The 19,065-nt window shown below is 43.8% G+C and overlaps 1 protein-coding gene across 1 annotated transcript in view; it reads left to right on the top strand.

Moving 5' to 3' along the window:
• csmd3b (CUB and Sushi multiple domains 3b) overlaps positions 1 to 19,065 on the top strand; it is a 1,478,622-nt gene that overhangs the window by 1,402,915 nt on the left and 56,642 nt on the right. Inside the window, exons 55-58 of the mRNA XM_080194817.1 lie at positions 437 to 619; positions 10,729 to 10,905; positions 11,976 to 12,155; positions 13,281 to 13,454. Coding sequence (XP_080050943.1) covers positions 437 to 619; positions 10,729 to 10,905; positions 11,976 to 12,155; positions 13,281 to 13,454 — 714 coding nt within the window. The remainder of the gene's footprint in view (positions 1 to 436; positions 620 to 10,728; positions 10,906 to 11,975; positions 12,156 to 13,280; positions 13,455 to 19,065) is intronic.

Raw genomic sequence — 19,065 nt, 5'->3', positions numbered from 1 at the left:
TGTTTTGTATTATTGTACAAAGGTAAGCTACAGCATCGCTACAAAACCATCCAATAATAATTGTTTAGTTACTGTGGAAGAAAACAACTGATGATTCACATCTTGTCGAGTTTTACCAAGTGTTTGCTTGAACCAAAAAACAGTATGTCAGCAAAAGGCCAATAACTATTTCAGATCATAAAGGGAGACCATCGTCACACCCCTGGGTTGTCCAAACTTACGATTAGATTTTAGTCAGCACGCACACACCTCTAAATGTCGAACGTTCAATTAACTGCAGGGATCGAATAGCAATAAATAAAGACTATAAACTTCTGGCAGCATTTCTCAAACCTGTTACAAATGTTTCTATCACATGTCATCTCATTTAATCTAAAGAGTGGACTTTTTCAATGCATCTGGTACCCTTTTAACCATGGTTTTGTGTTCTTTGCAGGAGATACAGTCGGAATGTGTGGTGACCCTGGTTCTCCAGCACACGGTTTCAGAGAAAAGAGTGAATTCTGGATTAAGGGCACTGTACGCTTTTCTTGTCTGACGGGATATGTTTTGCACGGTTCCACTGAGAGGATTTGTCTCCCCAATAGCACCTGGTCGGGGAGGCAGCCAGAGTGTAAGGGTAAGTGGGATCTGTGACCTGTAACGTTGGTTAATAACGTAGATCTGTAAATAAAGGTATGTTTTCAAACTTCAATACATCAAAAATGAGATACCAGATACCAAGCATTGATTTTCGTGGAGTCGTGAAGACTTTGTGGAACTTGCCAAGTAACAAGCGGGACGTGGATCTTAGACGATGTTAACCAGCCAATCCCAATTTCACTGCTGGTAGAAAGAGGGCAGGGTACGACTCTCACAGGAGGGAAACCCAAACTCAGCAGGGCCATTTGAACTCGGAGCTGAGTTCAAACAGACCCCATTTTCACTTCAGCGAGGGGCTGAACATGGAGTGGAGGAGTTGCAATTTTTTGGGGAGACATCAATGCCTTTAAAGGTGGAAAAGGCCTGTACAACTGTTAAAGCTGTGCAGTTATTAAACCCCCATCTCCTTAAAACAGCCTGCCAGTGCCAGCGAGAGCGAAAAGGAAAATCGGGTCTGGCAGTTACAAGAGCGGTTTGTTGACCTTACACAAATGGTTATTATTATGTCATTATTTGTGTTTGACTGCTTTCTACAGCCTCTAATTACCCCCAATATTTGCAAATTATATGAAGATAGATGGGAATGTAAGCTGTGAGGAGGACACAAAGAAGCTTCAAAGAGATATAGACAGGTTAAGTGAATGGGAAACCAGGGCTCGACTTTACCATCCATTTTATGGGCGCAAAATCTTTGTAAGGTCAATCCATGACCATCTGCGTGCTAGTTCCCCTTTCACCAAGGCCCGAAAATGTCCATGATCGGAACTGCACCTGAAACGTGCAAGGCAGCCATTTAAATGCATTTAAATTGCATGCCCAACCTTACCAACACTCCCCCCTTTACCACCCAGATTCAGTGCAAATCAGACACGCTCCACCAAAGTCCGATTCAGGCACTCCAGTTTGTGAGGAGGTAGGTGCCTGGCGTCCGATGGCTCTCTGCTTGAGATAGGTGGGGGAAGGAGGGGAATCTGTTGCCAGTCTGTCTCAGATCAATGAGGGGGAAGGGGGGGGTCCACTGCCACTCTACCTGAGACTGGTGGGGGGAAAGGGGAAGAGGGCACGATCGATTTGACTTGGCAGAGCGGGTGAGGGGAAAAGGTTGTCAATGATGTTGGGGGAGTTGTTGGGAGAATGTCTATGGGGGCCAGGGGGAGGCATTATCCAGCCCGGGAGGGATGTGGCAGAGGAGTGGCATTGTATCATTATTTTTTCTGCGCATACGCAGTTAGAAATACTGATCCAAACTGCAGGGCTTTGAGTGTGATAAACCCCACCCGTAGACTTGTGCAGTGCGATTCAGAATCGTTGATATTTTTGCAGACAGAGCGTGTATGGGTGCACCTGAGAATGGGTCTAAAAGTAGGATCTGAAACATTCCCGGTTTCACGTCCGCCCAGCACTTAGAATTAAAATGGGGCCCCAATCGTCAGATGGAGAATAAAGTGGGAAGGGAGTTGTGAGGTTATTTACTTTGGTCCTAAGAATAGAAAAGCAGGATTTTTTTTCTTAAAAGCACGAAACTTATAAATGTTGATGTTCAAAGGGACATGAGTGTATTCAAACAAGGAGCACGTGCATGTGCAACAACCATTGGGAAGGCAAATGGCGTGTGGACCTGAATTGCAAGGGGATTTCATTGCACGAATGCATACATTTTTCTGCAACGACGCAGGGCTTTTGTGAGACTGGTATCTTGCGTGCAGTTTTGCTTTCCATATTTAAGAAAGCGTTGGAGACAGTGCAGTGAAGATTGAGTATGTCAGTCAGGTTATGCCATGATGTCAGGCTGAATGGATTGTTCTCTAGAGCTTTAACAAAGAGGAGGTAATCACATTGAAACACACAAGATTTTGAAGGGACTTGACTTTGAGAGGTTCCTTGCACTGGCTGGAATCTCGAATATCAGGGCATCATCTCAGGATATGGAGCTCATCATTTAGGACTGAGATGAGAAAAAAATTCTTGACTCAAAGGGTTGTGAATTTTTGGACTTCTCTCCCTGAGAGAATTGTGAATGCTCCATCCTCGAATGTTTTTCAGGCTGAGAGAGACAGATTTTTGGTATCTTGGGGAAATCAAGGGATATGAGGAACAGGCAGGTGAGCGGAGTTGAAGTTCAAGCTCGGCCACAATCGGGTTGAATGACAGAGTAGTCCCAACAGCCCACATAATACAACTTTCGCTGCTACTTTTTAAATTTTTATCTGAACAATGCAGCGTTCCCTCACTGCCGTGTTGGGTTGTCAACTTTCATGTGTTGCTCAATCTCTGGAGTGGGACTTTAACCTCCAGTGTTTTGTTTCAGCGCTAAGTATTCTATCACTGAGGCAGGACTAACACCTGCTTCGCTGTCACACCAAATTTTAGTTGCAATTTGAACTGCAGTTAGGCAGAACATTGATTGTGCTTTTACTTTTTTTGAGTAGAATTATGCCAGAGTTTTCACTGCAACCACTTTCACCTCAGTCTACTGCACAGCACGCACCGCATTTCTGTTTTTGTACTTCAGACAGAACAATATCGGTACCAAGTATTGTCTCATGGAGCAGGAGTCAGAACCTCAGCAGAGGTTTCAGCAAGTGACTTTAATCTGTGGCTCCCAGGATTATGTTGGCATCCTTTCAGCGGAATTTTGCTGAAGAAATTCTAAGGGCCACGCAGGTCTGAAAACCAGAGAGTTTTATCAGTGAGTTTCCCCATGTGATTCTGCTGCACTCTTGTCAATGTTTTTGGCGGTAGAGAATTTCACGCTGGTTCGGGGTGGTGGTGGGGGGCAGTTCAGGAGGAGAAGGGGCAGAGCCTAAGCTCAACAGGAAAGCCAGCTGCAGACGGCTCCCCACGCACACTGATCTCCCGTATACCGTGTGGACTTGTACACAGTATACGTGAGATCTGTCAACCTCCGCCCACGGATATTGTTCCCCCCTATCCATCCACAGACCCCTCCCACATAACCCCTCCCACGTTTCACACCCACAGACCCTGACACACAGATCCCACCCCCACATCGTCGGCCTCTCGATCGCCGCCACCTCTTCCCCCTCCCCTTGACCAGAGCAGCAGGGTGGGAAAATTGCAAAAAACAGAATAGTTTCAATTAATTCAGCTGGTACAGGAGTTTGAGTTCCAACCGGTACTATATGCCTCCAGGAAGACAATGAGGTTTAGGTTGTTTGAGTGCTGTAACATTGTACAAACATGAATTGGGAGAACAGAAAATATAATTAATTAACGTTGGTTGTGATTCTACGTGTTAACAGCTCAAGCATTGCTAGGCAAATCTGGAAATGATTAGGTTTCTTTAATCACAGAATTATAGAATCTCTACAGCATAGAAAGAGGCCATTCAGCCCATTAAGTCTGAACTGACCACAATCCCATCCAAGCCCTATTTCTGTAACTCCACGTATTTACCCTGATAATCGTCTACAAGGTAATTTAACATGGCCAGTCAACCTAACCCACACATCTTGGAACTGTGGGAGGAAACTGGAGCACCCGGAGGAAATCAACGCAGACACGTGGACACTGCATACAATCATCCAAGGCCAGAATTGAATCTAGGACCCCGAGGTAACAGTGCTAACCACTGTGCCGCCCTGAGAACGGTCACATCCCAACCTAATTAAGTCACCAGTTCGATTCTTACATTAGAAATCTGATAAGGTTGAATCCTCCTGATCAGAAAAGGTTTAATTCTGCTTTCATTAATGAAGAGACAATATCAGCAAATGTAATTCTATCGAGGTGGGTAGATCAGTGGCCGGGTGAGCAGAGGAACCGTTTGGATGATGAGGAAATAGTCGTGTCAGATCAGGTCGGTAGTTGGTTCTGATTTGGGAGAGCGGGGTGTGGGAGAGTTAGGCTCGTCAGGTCAAAAAGGAAGGTAGTCAGCAAGTAGCCAGCTTGAGTCAGGAGGTAGTCGATCATAATCAGGGTGAGTTGCGTCTGGTCAGTGAGGTGGTTACTGGTCAGGGGTCAGTCTGGTGGGCGGCGGTCGGTTTGAGTTTGGTGAGAGGTGGTCGGGGTTAGTCAGGTGGTTGGGAGCGAGTGGGTGTCAAAGCTTTGACAAATGGTCATCTGGACTCGAAACGTCAGCTTTTGTCTCTCTTTACAGATGCTGCCAGACCCGCTGAGATTTTCCAGCTTTTTCCCTTTCGGTTTCAGTGTTTCTTTTCATGCTTACTGACGAAACTCGAGGGCAAATTGTTCTGCCAGTTGAGATCAGTTAATAGGCAATGGTGACAATTAATAAATAGAGCAGAGTAATGACCGGATGACCGATTATTGCCTGTTCTGTGATCCCACTAAAGTTGCATTTTGCCCCCCGAGGCAAAATAAATGGAGAATTAATAGAGAATTTAATTCATGACCATTTATTTCATTCTGTTAATATGAGCATCAGTTCTTTGAATTTGCTCTGGCAATTATTCACATCAACGTGCACCCAACATAAAGAGCTGGTCACCTTCTTGTCACCCAGGATGTGTGTGTGTATATGTGTATATATATATATATATATATGGCCTAATGAATTTATATAAACATGGAACCTGTTCCTGTTTAAATACACCTCTGTTAAATGTGACTTCCTGACTATGGATTCCCCATTGTGAATCCTGCTCACAAATTCTAACCCATGTCAGTTTGGAGGGAAGCTGGATAACTGTTCTCTGAAGGGACCCTCAGCTGCTTTTAGCTCAGCGTGTGGTTATTTTTGGCGCCCAATTCTGGATAAGTTGGCTGCTGTAGGAATTGGAAACACTGCGGAAAATAATTGCTTGTATCATAAGCCTCCTCCAGCGACGCGGTTGTGATCTGAGTCCCCGACTGTTGCTGGAGGATGAAGAGGTGGAAGCAGAGCAAGCAAAAGGGTGGGACTTCATAGCTGTGAGAAAAAGAAGTTGAAGGAAGGAATGTTACAGGAAGCCACGAGTAATAGGATTACCTGACCAGAACATCTTAACCTCCCATTGATGAGAAATAATGTGCCCACTCCCAGAAAGGAAAGTTAAATTTGGAAAATGACTAGTGCTGGCCTCGTGTATCTTAAAATGGAGCTCCAATTCGGACCAGTACCAGTCATTTCCAAAGTTTTACCACCTTTTCCTTCTTGGCTGGTTTTGCTCCACTGGAAAGGCTATTACAGATCTACGTTACCTGTTGCAGCACCTAACTGCAGCCCAACATCAGGTCACGTATTTAATTAACCGTGACTGCGAAGGGAATTCTGGTCCAAATTTTATCATTCCAAGCTGCCGCAGATGATATCAGAAACATCGGCCAATTGGCAGCGCATTTCTCCTCCACGCAAGAGATGGGTGCACACTTTGTCAAGACAAACTAATTAATTCCTTTCTCTGTGGAGGTAGCAAGGAAGGAAAACAAAATGGGCTTTACAGGATCACATTGTTTTTCATGCTCTGTACTAAAACTGAATTGGAAGGTCCTGTATTCACCTATGGTCACGTGCATTAGGTATGTGATAACAGGAACTGAGAGATGCTGATCTGTGCCCAGCTTCCTAACCGTTGTCATGATGCCTTTATCCCACACCAATTCCTGCTCAGCACCCAGATTATCAGGTGTCGAGCTGACCGCTAAGCAACAAGGGATTTTCTTAAACATGTGGTTTGTGATGTCTGTCAACAGCTCTAGAACAAATGCAGACGAGCACTGTAATGAGAGCCGTGCTCCTGATTAAGCAACTCTTTGATGTCCTGAAACTGAGATAGCCCAGATAGGATGCCCTGCAATAGAGCCACGAGTAGGGATCCAGGCTCGCTGTGGTTTGATTTGTGCTGCATGACCTTGTCCTGCAAAGTGAAAACCCTTTACAGCTGCTGGGGAAAGAAGAAAAAGTTGCAAGAGCAGAACGAATACAAGATGCCAAGAAGAGTATGGGTGATAGCTGCCAGAGTTGTATATCACCAGATTATCAATGAAAGCTTTGGCTGAATCATCCCTTCGTTTCACCAATGGTACCACACTAGCAGATCTAATCCTTCTGATGGCTATGCGAATATCCCCTATTAAGGACCAGCATGGGGATTTCTATCATATCACCTAATAACAATCCGAAAGAAACTGCAGAGCAAGAAACTGGATCCAAATGTTTTATTTTCCAATTCCGGGAAACAAATTGCCTTGTAGCACGCATGCATTAAGTATTAGAAATCTTTACGATGTGAATAAATGTCACATTAAATTCCCGTGCTAATAAGAATTGTAGTTGGCATTTGTTAATTAAAATTTAATTCGTTAGGATGCTATCATCCTTGAGATGTATTTCAGTAACACTGATCACTAATTATTGCACCAAAAAGCCTTTCGGAATAAATATGTTTTTAACGCTTGACATCATTCTGGTGCAGAGCTTTATTGAGGGGCTTCGGGAGAGGAGATGGGAGGGGAATGCAGACCTTAGAGTCCGGTACAGGGTTCTACCCTTCCGACTTGCAGCACCCCGTTTTCAACACACAAATATCCTCTGCTTTTGAGGCTATTGACCAACTCGTGAAAGGCTCATCGAACTCTCGTAACTTACGCAAATAATTGTAACCGGTTCAACACTGTTACCAACCCAGTTGGTATATTTGTGGTGGTGTATGGTTTTTTTTGACAGGAATAGAGCGGAGCCATGCGCAAGATTCAGCGAGAACAGTAACCAGCCCAGTTGTAGTATAACACCTATGAAAGATTACTTATGTCATAAGTAGGCTTACATTAAAACCACCATGGGTAGTACAGGGGTCAGCACTGCTGCCTCGCAGCACCAGGGATTCCTGGCTTGGGTCACTGTTTGTATGGAGTCTACATATTCTCCCCGTGTCTCCGTGGATTTTCTCCAGATGCTCCGGTTTCCTCTCTCAGTCCGAAAGACGTGTTAGTCAGGTGCATTAGCCATGCTAAGTTCTCCCTTAGTGTACCCGAATAGGCACCGGAGTGTGGCAACTAGGGGATTTTCACAGAGATTTCATTGCAGTATTAATGTAAGCCTATTTGTGATACTAATAAATAAACTTTAAACTTAACATGGAAACAAAACTAACTTGAATCAGATCAATTTCAAGGTTTTGCAAAAGGAGTAGCTTTTCACTGATGTTTGTTTTCTGGAAATTCTTGAATCATCTTTGCTCGTTTTGCTCCCAACCAGCAATCATAAAACAGCTTTCTTATTCTTTTTTTTAACTGTTACCCAATGCAAGCGTCGTAGTCTTTGGTTATCTGAAAACCTTACTGATGCATCTTTAATATACCCTGATTTAATGTTCTGTGAAACATTATTAGATTGTTCAAATTAAAGTCCTTGTTCCACGATTAATGTTGCAAACATTAACCAGTCCTCAATCTTTGCCTGGGAACCCTTTAATTTGTTTTTGAATGAAAAGCAGGAGCTAATGCTGGAAATCTGAAATTCAAACAGAAAATGCGAGCCGTGTACAGTAGGTCTGGTTGCATTACTGAAATTAAAACTATCACCAAGTTTCTTTTCTTTCTACGGATGGTGAAAAACCAGCCCTCAGCATTTATGACACCTTTAAATATGTTATTTAGGCTATCTGCTGCTTTTGGTCTTATTTTATTTCCTTTGAATCTAATTGTAAAGCTCTTTTTTGACACATTTTCAGCTACTTTTCCCTTTCTCACTTTTCCTCATCTGTCAGTGGTCGATTTGACAAATTCTTGCTGCACTGTGTGTCTCACCCTCTAGAAGCAGATGTTGAAAATTTAGTCATGGAAGTTAACACGCCGCACTTTATCTCTCAGGGGTCCGCTTACCACTTGATCCTCAGCGTGACTGAGTCTTAGATCATGCCGAACTTGACCTTACCATTGTCAGTGCCCCCTGGGAGGGTGCCACGTTAGCGTTTCTTGTAAATTACAAGGGTCATTGCCCAAGCACCATGTCACGGCACGGACTGCTTCATCTGACTCCCCTGACAGATTTGGTCCTGAAGAATGTAACAGGCCAATGCACTGACACTTCTGTTTTCTCAATTTATTTTTGATTGTTTGAATTCTCCCCCTCGGCTGATTGTTCTGTCACACATCCTCACGTCTGCATAGAGCAAAAGACCTTCTTTTGCTGATCTGAAGATACGTGATATACTCTTACTGCAAGCTTTGGTTTGTTCTTATTCGAGAAGACTCATCAGCATGGTCCATATTAAAAGTTATCCCCCTTCAACAGGATCAAATTAGTTTTATCTTCTAGATATTTCTGACAGATGCGCCCACCCAATTTACGGGTGGCGCGGTGACACAGTGGCTAGCACTGCTGACTCAGGGCGCCAGGGACCCAGGTTCGATTCCCGGCTCGGGTCACTGTCTGCGCAGTGTGTGCACGTTCTCCCCGTGTCTGCGTGGTTTCCTCCGAACGCTCCGGTTTCCTCCCACAGTCCAAAGGTGTGCAGGTTAGGTGGATTGGCCTTGCTAAATTGCTCCTTAGTGTTTGGGGGACTAGCTAAGGTAACTGCATGGAGTTACGGGGATAGGGTCCGAATGGGTTTGTGGTCAGTGCAGACTCGATGGGCCAAATGGCCTCCTTCTGCACTGTAGGATTCTGTGACACTGCATTCTGCGCACTCTCGTTTCCTTTTCTATGAACGGTATGTTTTGTCTGTATAGAAGAAACAATACTTTTCACGATATGTTAATATATGTGACAATAATAAATCAAATCAATGATTCTATTATAGGCCTGATTGCTTGTTTGTTGGTTCCAGCTACCTTATCTTTTGAGAATCTGTTTTTCATCTTTACTTGTATACTGGATCACGACTGAAGGTCAGATCTCGTACAGCCAATCAATGCTTTGGCTTTTTGCTGTAATTAGTGAGGGAAGCTCCGTGTGCCATTCCTAAAAACTCTCATGTTAAGTTTTACTCTCTTCCCAGTAAATAGCGACAACATTGAACTTGTTCAAGGTTGTTTTCTTGACTCTTTATAGGCCTCCTTGATTTGTACAGAGATTCCATTCAATAACTCTCCTGCTGGCAGGGAATTTATTAAAAAACATGAGTACATATCTGTTTTCCTTTCCTGTTTTTGACCTCAAACTGCAATGTCTCAGCTGCATCAGCCAAAACACATATATAATTTCCTTTTTTTTGATGCTGTGTCTTCTTTCAACTATATAGTCACTTTTTCATTTGCTTTGTCTGTTTTTTTCTTTTCGAATTATTTTATGCCATAATTCAATCGCTATATGATCCACGTTTACATTCAATATGGTACAAGATAAATTTGACCAACTTCAATTGATTCTCAGTTTGAGTAATTGAAGATACTATTCAGTTCGCTTCAATGACTGACGAAAGAATAATTGATTCTGACTCAGTGTACGTGCCGCAATTGGCTGCGAACACTCAAGGATGAGATTCCCCGGCATCCTCGTTGTGCGTTTCTCAGTAGAAGAAGGCGTCACGCCATTCGCCGATGGTGGGATTTTGGCCCCGATGCTCGGTTAAGGGGGCAGTCAGGATTCCCGCCGTTGGTGAGCGGGGCCAGTGCATCCCCACCCACCACAATCTTTGGTAACAGGTTAGCGATCTCTTCCAGGGAAAAAAAAACTAGCAAGCTTTTTCTGATTTTTGTGTCAGAAGGAATTGGAAAGTTCCAAGTCCGTGGCTTGTTAGGTTTTTAAGATAATGTTTGACTCAAAGAGATCATCTTCAAATGTAATCTAAAAAGTAGATTTTGTAAATGAGAAAATAACATGAATATTTATAAACTGCCCTGAACGTAGAACAGATTGAGAGGTTAACATCCTCAGTTTTGTGAGTACTATTATTCAGTCACTCTGTTTCAACTATTCAGCAGCTCGATAGTCACAGATAAACCTTGTTTCATGTTTGTTAAGAACTCAAGTTGTTTCATCGAATTTTGTCATTGGGGGATTTTCAAATTATTAATGAAGGAATTTTGGCAGAGTAAAGACCAAAACCAAGACCAAAATTTGATTCAACTTACGCAGTAGCTATTAACCAAAGATAAATTTGTTATTCGTGAAATTAAGGTTAAATGGTTGGCACGCTTTGATTTTTCACTTCCTTGTATGCTTCCAACCAATGTTTGTAGCTGTCAATTGTGGCAATCCTGGGACGCCGGCGAACGGCAAAGTGGTTCGCATCGACGGAACATCATATTCCAACTCTGCAACGTATTCATGTCTGGACGGATATTTACTCTCTGGTTCGACTACAAGACAATGCACAGCAAACGGGACATGGTCTGGCAGTGAACCCGTCTGTACAAGTAAGTCAGTAACTGTTAAAATAAGCATTTTTGAATAATAAGAAAAATATTATTTAAAGAATACCTTTGTGAAGTTACTTCAGGTCTGAGGCAGTTCAGAGTTCTGACATGAATAAATGTGATAAGTGATAACTTCATTTTAACATACTCCTGACCCCAATATTAACATTTAAATTATGACTGCATCTTCAAGTCACATAAAAGATTGAGGTAATATTCGATCTTTTATGCCCTGTTTGGTCGGGCCTCTTTCAACAATACCAGGAAAATAGGTCGAACCAATTGGGAAGTTCAGAGATCCGATAAACCGAAGTCACACCTCTGTCTTTATTGATCAAGAAGATGACGGCCCAGTGGTTTTATCGCCAGACTATCAATCCAGAAACCCAGCTAATGTTCTAGGGACCCGGGTTCGAAAAAAACATCTGGAATTAAGAATCCACTGACGAACATAAAGCCATCGTCAATTGTCAGAAAAACCCATCCGGTTCACGAATGTCCTTTAGGGAAGGAAATCTGCCATCCTTCCTTGGTCTGGCCTATATGTGATTCCAGAGCCAATACAAGGTGGCTGTCTCGCAACTGCCCTCTGAAATGGCCGAGTAAGTCACTCAATTATATTCCAGAAGATAGCTCAGCACTACCTTCTCAAGGACAACTAGAGATGGGCAATAAATATTGGCCAGCTAGCGATGTCCACGTCCCACAAATTAATAAAAGAAAGCTACTTTGAAGCCATCTGAAAGCGGTCGCTGCAGCCAATTTTTCCTACGGTCCGTCTAAAACAAAGTGAAATCCATCTTTTATGCAAAGCTTCTTTTGCTCTTCGTAAGTCTCGCAAAAATAAATTGCTCTGTGCCGATTTCTTTTGATTGTGAAAGGTTTGCATCGAGCTTTCACGTACCTCAATGGAATTCTCTCAGTTGAATTTTACTCTCTTTGTGACTACGTCGTCTCAATAAGTATCTTCGGTTCTGACAAATGGATGGCGAAACTGACAGATTTGTATTTGTTTCAGCGTTTCATTTATCTTCCTTTCACACCATGGTGTCAAATCTGGTCTTTCGTAGTAATCACCTGCGGAGATCCTGGGGTATCGGCCAACGGGATAAGAATCGGGGATGATTTTACAGTCGGACAAAACGTCACCCACATGTGCCAGCCTGGGTACACAATGGGCTCCGAGGGATCCCGGGTCCGTTCCTGCAACAGCAATGGCACGTGGAGTGGCTCAATGCCGTCGTGTAAAGGTGGGAATATTATGCCGGAAGCAACAATTGTTTGATAATTAATATGGAGTTCCAGATGAAAATGCTTTAGTTACTTTTAGAAGTGATTTGATCTCACCATTGTCAGGACGATTCCAAAAGTGAAGCCTGGATTTGGATGTTTAAATGGGTTGAGTTTGGGGTCAGGGGCACACACTTTGGTGGCGCCAGCTTTTCCTTCCAGTTTGCCACCACGATCCCCACCCCGAGTCAGTTTCAATGAGGGTGGCTCAGGATTCGAACCAAACATTTGCACCCGTGGGACCTATCGATGGGTCACGTCCGGGCCAATGTGATAGTCCCGGGACAGAAAAGCGGTATGAAAATTGAAAATTAAGCGAGGGACATCTTGTAAGGTCTCTGGTAATCCCACTCTGGTAATCCCAAGGGACGTTGCCGGGACACTGCCTGGCCACGTCCCTCTCTCCCAGGGGTTATACTTAGCTTTATGACGCTGGGGAGAGCCCCCAGGACGTGTTTACATCCGGGTTGAACCTGTTTTAAACTGTATCGATACGACGTTACATCGGTGCCACTTGAAGACGTGACGAGAGGTCAAGGTACGACAAGGCGGTGCGTTATTAATATTAAAATCCGTGGAAACGTATGGGGCCTGAACCTGATGATGATGAGGGGGTGGCAGGATCTGAAGTCACATTCTCACCAACGAGAACTATTATTTCCAGATCGTGAGCCCCCCCAGTGGCAGTCTCTCAGACAGCGGACGCAGGTTCGAGATACTGCCCAGTCTGTGTAAATTTCCACAATTAATAGAAATGCATTATGTTGAAGTTTTGCGAAGTGATAATGATTCAGCCTCAACAGTAATATATTTTGATGATATAAAACACGAGATTATGTTCATGGGAAGCAGAATACTTGAGTCACCAGATAACCAGAACAATTATTCTGCTATTTTGCCCGATGTTTGCTATCTGTGACACATATTTATGTTAAAATAATTGACTGCTCGCGAAATGCACGTCCAATAATAATATTTGCACAAATTAATTAAGTTCCGTTAGCAGAAAAGGCCGAGTTAGGTTTTAAATAGTGTGGCACTCGTGAATAGCTTCATGTATCTAACGCAATTCGTTTTTATTGCAGCCGTGGTGTGTTCAGCAGCACCACAGATTTCAAACGGGAAAATGGAAGGAACAAACTTTGACTGGGGATCAAGCATCAGTTACAGCTGTTCTCCAGGCTATGAGCTGTCATTTCCCGCAATACTGAACTGTGTAGGAAATGGAACCTGGATGGGAGAAGTACCTCAGTGTTTGCGTAAGTAGACATTAGATTATCAGCGAGAATGATAAATCTGCTGGCACACATGTATTTTACTCTGATAGTAACGGTATTGAATTGTCAAAGGAAAATAGGGCGATGCAAAATTGTATTGGCTTTGAAATTCTAAACGTTTCCCCCCGCCGCTTGAGAAGGTAATTTCTGTGCTTTTGTTTGTACCTGTTTGCAATATAGATCAATTTTGTTGAGAAAGCAGAACATTTGCTCATTGCTTCCTATCTAGTGACGACATAAACTGTTTGAGAGAGCAGCCTGCCTTATCGCACTTGTAGATCAATCTTCTTCACTGCACAGTCTTTTCCTTTTGTCAAAACGCTCCAGATATATCCACCTTGGTGAATGCCTCCTTTGCTCCATTTATGGGAAACATTCTTAATATACGTTCAGCTGCAAATTGATATTTACGTGTAATCAATGTTTCTGCTGAAAAATACATGCCTGTTCGGATTTCATTCCAAACGAACCTATTTCCTGATGGAGAGATAACGTTTCAGCTTCAAAATGTAATTTACACGATGATCATCCACGATGCTTTCGCTTACAAGCGTAACAGAAACATCGCATGAAACATTACTTCAATTGATATTACTTATCACAGTCAAAATGCTTCTTCATTTATAAGAAAGTGGCTACCAAGGAGATTACAATCATAGAAAGTGAAAGTTTAAGATGATCTCAGAACCATCAATCATTAAAACCAGGAGCCAGGTCTTAGCGTTTTAAAAGCGATAAATTCAGTGATACGATGCAACGACCAAAGCAAAAAAAAAGGAGAGAGGTCGTTCGACACTTCTGTAGAAGACAAACGGGGACACTTTTTATCATGAACATGCAGGAAACTTGACTCGAGATCAATTAATGAGCAAATTTAAAGTGACAGAAAGAGGTAAAAATGACTTGTGAATTTTCTGGAGAAAAATGGATTCATTGGGATGAAACCAAGAAAATGCAAAAACACTTCAAAGTAAGAGACCTGGGGAAAAATATGGCAGCTGTTTAAAAGTGAAGGGGGAAAAATTCTTCCAGTATCTCAACGCTTAGGCCTATTCCAAACCCAAAGTGAAATTTTCACGTAGAAACAGAAGACATAATGGAAGGGGTGAAAGGTTATTGGGGGTTGGCAAGAATGTGGATTTGAGGCTACAATCAGATTAGCTACGGTCTTATTGAACGGCAGCGCAAGCTAGAGGGACAAGTGGCCGACTCCTGCTCCTAATTCATATCTTTGTATCAAAGTATTAAATGAGTAGATTTCATCAGCCTTCACAAAGCAAGTGGATGATGCAGAGATGACACTAAAAGAGGAGAGGGAAGCTTTGGATAGGATGGCAAAAGATGGAGAAGATTTACGAAAAAGATTAATGTTACCGCAAGTTGAAAAGTCATCTGGTCCAGATGGAATGCATCCTCTTTTGGTTTTTTTTAGAAACAAAGAGAGAAATAGCATAAACGTCGGTTACAATCTTTTAATCCTCATTGGAATTCGGGGTAACGCCAGAAAAGTGAAAGGATTGTTGATGTTAGACCACTATTCGAAAAAGTGTAGAGGATTAAATCAGAAAGCTACAGGTCACTGAGTTTCACATAGCTGGCAAGGAACCCATAATCAGAGATAACCGGAAATTTATTTTAACTTTTATTTGGAAAGGTACGATAAATCAAGGAGACCCAGCATGGATTTGATAAAGGTCAGAGAAATATCTCGCACCAGGGAAGATGGTTGTTGTTGGGGGCCAATGATACGAGCCTCAGGAATGCCTCAGATTAGAATCTTAGGCCCAACCATCTTCAGCTCTTTCATCAAGACTTTCCTTCCAGTAGAAGGGGGAAAGGTTTGATCTGGATTGCACATCAGGAGCATTTACAATTCTGAAGATGCTGAAGCAGTCTGTGCCCACAGGCTCAGGCTGATCAGTGTCAAGAATCATTTGCACCGGTCAATGACCATCTCCAACAGAAGAGAAGCTAACTATCTCCACTTGACATTCAATGATATTACCGTCACCGGAACTCCATCGTCAACATCTTGGAAGTTACGTTGACCAGAAACTGAATATTCCAGCCATAAAAACACAATGGATACAAGAACAATTCTGCAACAAATAAATTCTCATCCGTCTTCCAAAAGGCCTCCTCTACCTTTCCACTTTCAGTCGGTTAAGTCCGTGAAAGAAACCTCATGGGCAGCTTTCCCACACAGGCTGCAAGTGAGGCCCTTAAATGGGCAATTAATGTCCACTCAGAGGCCTCATCCTGCTGCTGTTGCTATTCGACCAGCTATGGGTAAAGGAGATGTTATATGGGGAATCAGAGAAACAAAGTACTGTCCAATAGGGGCGGGTGAGGGACCTCATTCAAAGACACTCAGCTTCCGAAGGGATCAGAAAAGGGGGGACTGAACCGCCACTAGGCTGATACCGGAGTTGAGGGGGTTGAACTATGAGGAGAGGCTGAATAGACTGGGCTTGTACTCATTAGAGTTTAGAAGGATGAGGGGAGATCTCATTGAGACGTATAAGATAATGAAAGGGATGGATAGGGTAGAGGTGGAGAGGTTCTTCCCGCTCAGAAAGGACAGCAGGACTAGAGGGCACAGCCTCAAGATGGGGGTCGGGGGGGGCAGTTTAGAACAGAGTTGAGGAGGAACTTCTTCACTCAAAGGGTGGTGAATCTCTGGAATTCTCTGCCCGTTGAAGTGGTGGAGGCTGCCTCGCTCAATATATTTAAGACGCGGGTCGATAGGTTTTTGGGAGGCAAGGGAATTAAGGGTTATGGGGAGAAAGCGGGAAAGTGGAACTGAGCCACTTCAGATCAGCCATGATCTTATTGAATGGCGGGGCAGGCTCGAAGGGCTAGATGGCCGACTCCTGCTCCTATTTCTTATGTTCTTATGCCTTCCTCCCCTCTCTCGTGAACCACTTCCTGCGATGTCCATCTTTTTCTCCGTCAGCTTTATCCCGTGGTCCCTCATTGATCCTGAGCCTCTGGCGGGTGTATTGCAAACAGCTGCTGCCAAAGAACAAAAAAAAAGTACAGCACAGGAACAGGCCCTTTGGCCTTCCAAGCCTTTGCCAACCTAAACTAAAAAAAAAACCTTTTGCTCTTACTCCGTCCATATCCCTTTATTCGCTCCCTTTTCACGTACCCATCCAGATGCTTCTTAAATGTTGCTAACGTACCTGCTGCCATCAATTCTTTTGGTGACGCATTCCAGACACCCACCATTCTCTGTGTGAGAAATATCCCCTGTACGTCTCTCGTAAACTTTCCCCCTCTTACCTTGAGCTTGTGCTCCCTTGTAACTGAAGTTTCCACCCTGGGAAAAAAGCCTCTGCCTACCCACCCTGTTGATTCCTTTCAGAACTTTGTAGACTGGAGGTCTTGCCAGGAGCTCTGACAGACAACGGAGAGGCATTTGCGCCTGACAGACAGTTAATTGCGTTGCGCCTTCTTCAGTGGAGGTGACGTGGAGCTCCCGCCTGTTCTCCAGCTGGTGGCTGAGACCCCTCGTCACAAATATTGAATTGACCCGACGTCTGCCTCAGTTGTTACATAAGAACATAAGAAATAGGAGCAGGAGTCGGCCATCTAGCCCTTCGAGCCTGCCCCGCCATTCAATAAGATCATGGCTGATCCGTCGTGGCTCAGTTCCACATTCCCACCCTCTCCCCATAACCCTTAATCCCCTCTCTCATCAAAAACCCATCAACCCGCGTCTTAAAAATATTTAGCGAGGCAGCCTCCACCACTTCAACGGGCAGAGAATTCCAGAGATTCACCACCCTTTGAGTGAAGAAGTTCTTCCTCAACTCCGTTCTAAACCGACCCCCCTTTATCTTGAGGCTGTGCCCCCTAGTCCTACTGTCCTTTCTGAGCGGGAAGAGTCTCTCCACCTCTATCCTATCCATCCCGTTCATCATCTTATACGTCTCAATGAGATCTCCCCTCATTCTTCTAAACTCTAACGAGTACAAGCCTAGTTTATTCAGCCTCTCCTCATCGCTCAACCCCCTGAACTCCGGCATCAGCGTAGTAAACCTCCTCTGCACTCCCTCCAAGGCCAAAGCATTGTTTGAATGCTTTATTGAGATAACAAAGCAGGCTGACCAAGGGAGTGTCGTGGATGTTTTATAAATGGACTTTTGGAAGACATTCAATAAAGTGGCACACAGGAGACTTATTAAGAAGATGTAAGATAATGTTATCAGCAAGAAAGAGGCTGTATGGACACAAAATTGCTTCAGTGACTGGAAGCCCAATGACAGGTGGATAGATTTTGTTTCATACTGGAAGGTAATTTGCAGTGTAGTCCCAAAACTCAGATTAGGATTCAACACTCTTTTCAATTTTTATAAACAACTGAAGCTTGGCCACAGGGAGCATTGAATTGGAAATAACATGAAACTTAAAGTATTAGACGATATAGGCTTCAGAATGAAGGACATCAGATGGTAATATTGGCAGAAACATAGCATTCAGAATCCATTGCAGAGGTGGGTGAAGTTGTGTGCCTTGGGAGGAAAGATACAATAGTATAAATGAAAAGTGCACATGAATAGAGTGACCTCGGCGTCCGTGTACCTACATCCATAAATGTGGTCCTTAAAGGTGGTTGAAAATGCATTTCGATTACTTGGACTTATAAATAGAGGAACGGAATATGAAATATGAACTTGGTGAATCACTGTTTGTGTTCGGCTGGAGTACTGTGGGGCAGCACAGTGGCTCAGTGCCAGAGACCTGGCCTGGGTTCAATTCCCAGCTTGGGTCACCGTTTGTGTGGAGTTTGCACATTCTCCCCACGTCTGCGTGAGTTTTCTTCAGGTTCTCCGGTTTCCCCCCACAATCCAAAACTGTGCAGGTTTGGTGGATTTGCCACGCTAAATTGCCCCTTCATGTCAGGGGACTCGTCAGGGTTACGGGGATGGGGCCTGGGTGGGATTGTTGTCGGTGCAGACTCGATGGGCCGAACAGCCTCCCTCTGGACTGTAGGGTTTCTACGATTGTACGATCTGGACATCACACTTGATCAAGAATGCCAAAGGCACGAATACCATGAAATGGGCATCGAACAGGTTTACTGGGACATTAGAAGGGTGAGGGACGTGATACGAGGAGAGATTAGAAGAGGCTTTGTTAAAGAAAATTAGGGGAGAAAATGCTACCCTCTGGTGAATAGGTCAACAGCCAGAGATCAGAGATTCAAACTCATTGGACAAATATCTCGGGGGTAGATGCAGAAAATGTACTTTTTTCACTCAGAGTTGCTGGGATTTGGAATGCTTCATCTGGCAGTTGAAGCTGCTTCCTTAACTAATTTTAAAAGGGGGTTGTAAATGTTTTGCGGCTGAGGAACTTTGAAAGTTACAGACAAACAGCAGAGATGTGTGTGGAGCCAATTATGCTTCGTTTCAAAGAGCCAGCATGGGCAGGGCGGGCTGAACGACCTCTTTCTTCCCTGGCAGTGTCTGATTTTTCCGGCTGAATATTAAAGTGGGACTTCCGTTGTCCTGCGGGGGTGTGACATCCAGCTGGTGATATTGAACTGGGAACCTGATGTCGTCATGTCAATCTCTGGAATTCTCTG

Source organism: Carcharhinus amblyrhynchos, chromosome 8 (genome assembly GCF_965287045.1).
Source record: "Carcharhinus amblyrhynchos chromosome 8, sCarAmb.v2.hapA, whole genome shotgun sequence".
Classification (NCBI taxonomy): domain Eukaryota; kingdom Metazoa; phylum Chordata; class Chondrichthyes; order Carcharhiniformes; family Carcharhinidae; genus Carcharhinus; species Carcharhinus amblyrhynchos.
Note: the sequence above shows the minus strand (reverse complement) of the source record. Positions and strands in the feature narration are given on the sequence as shown.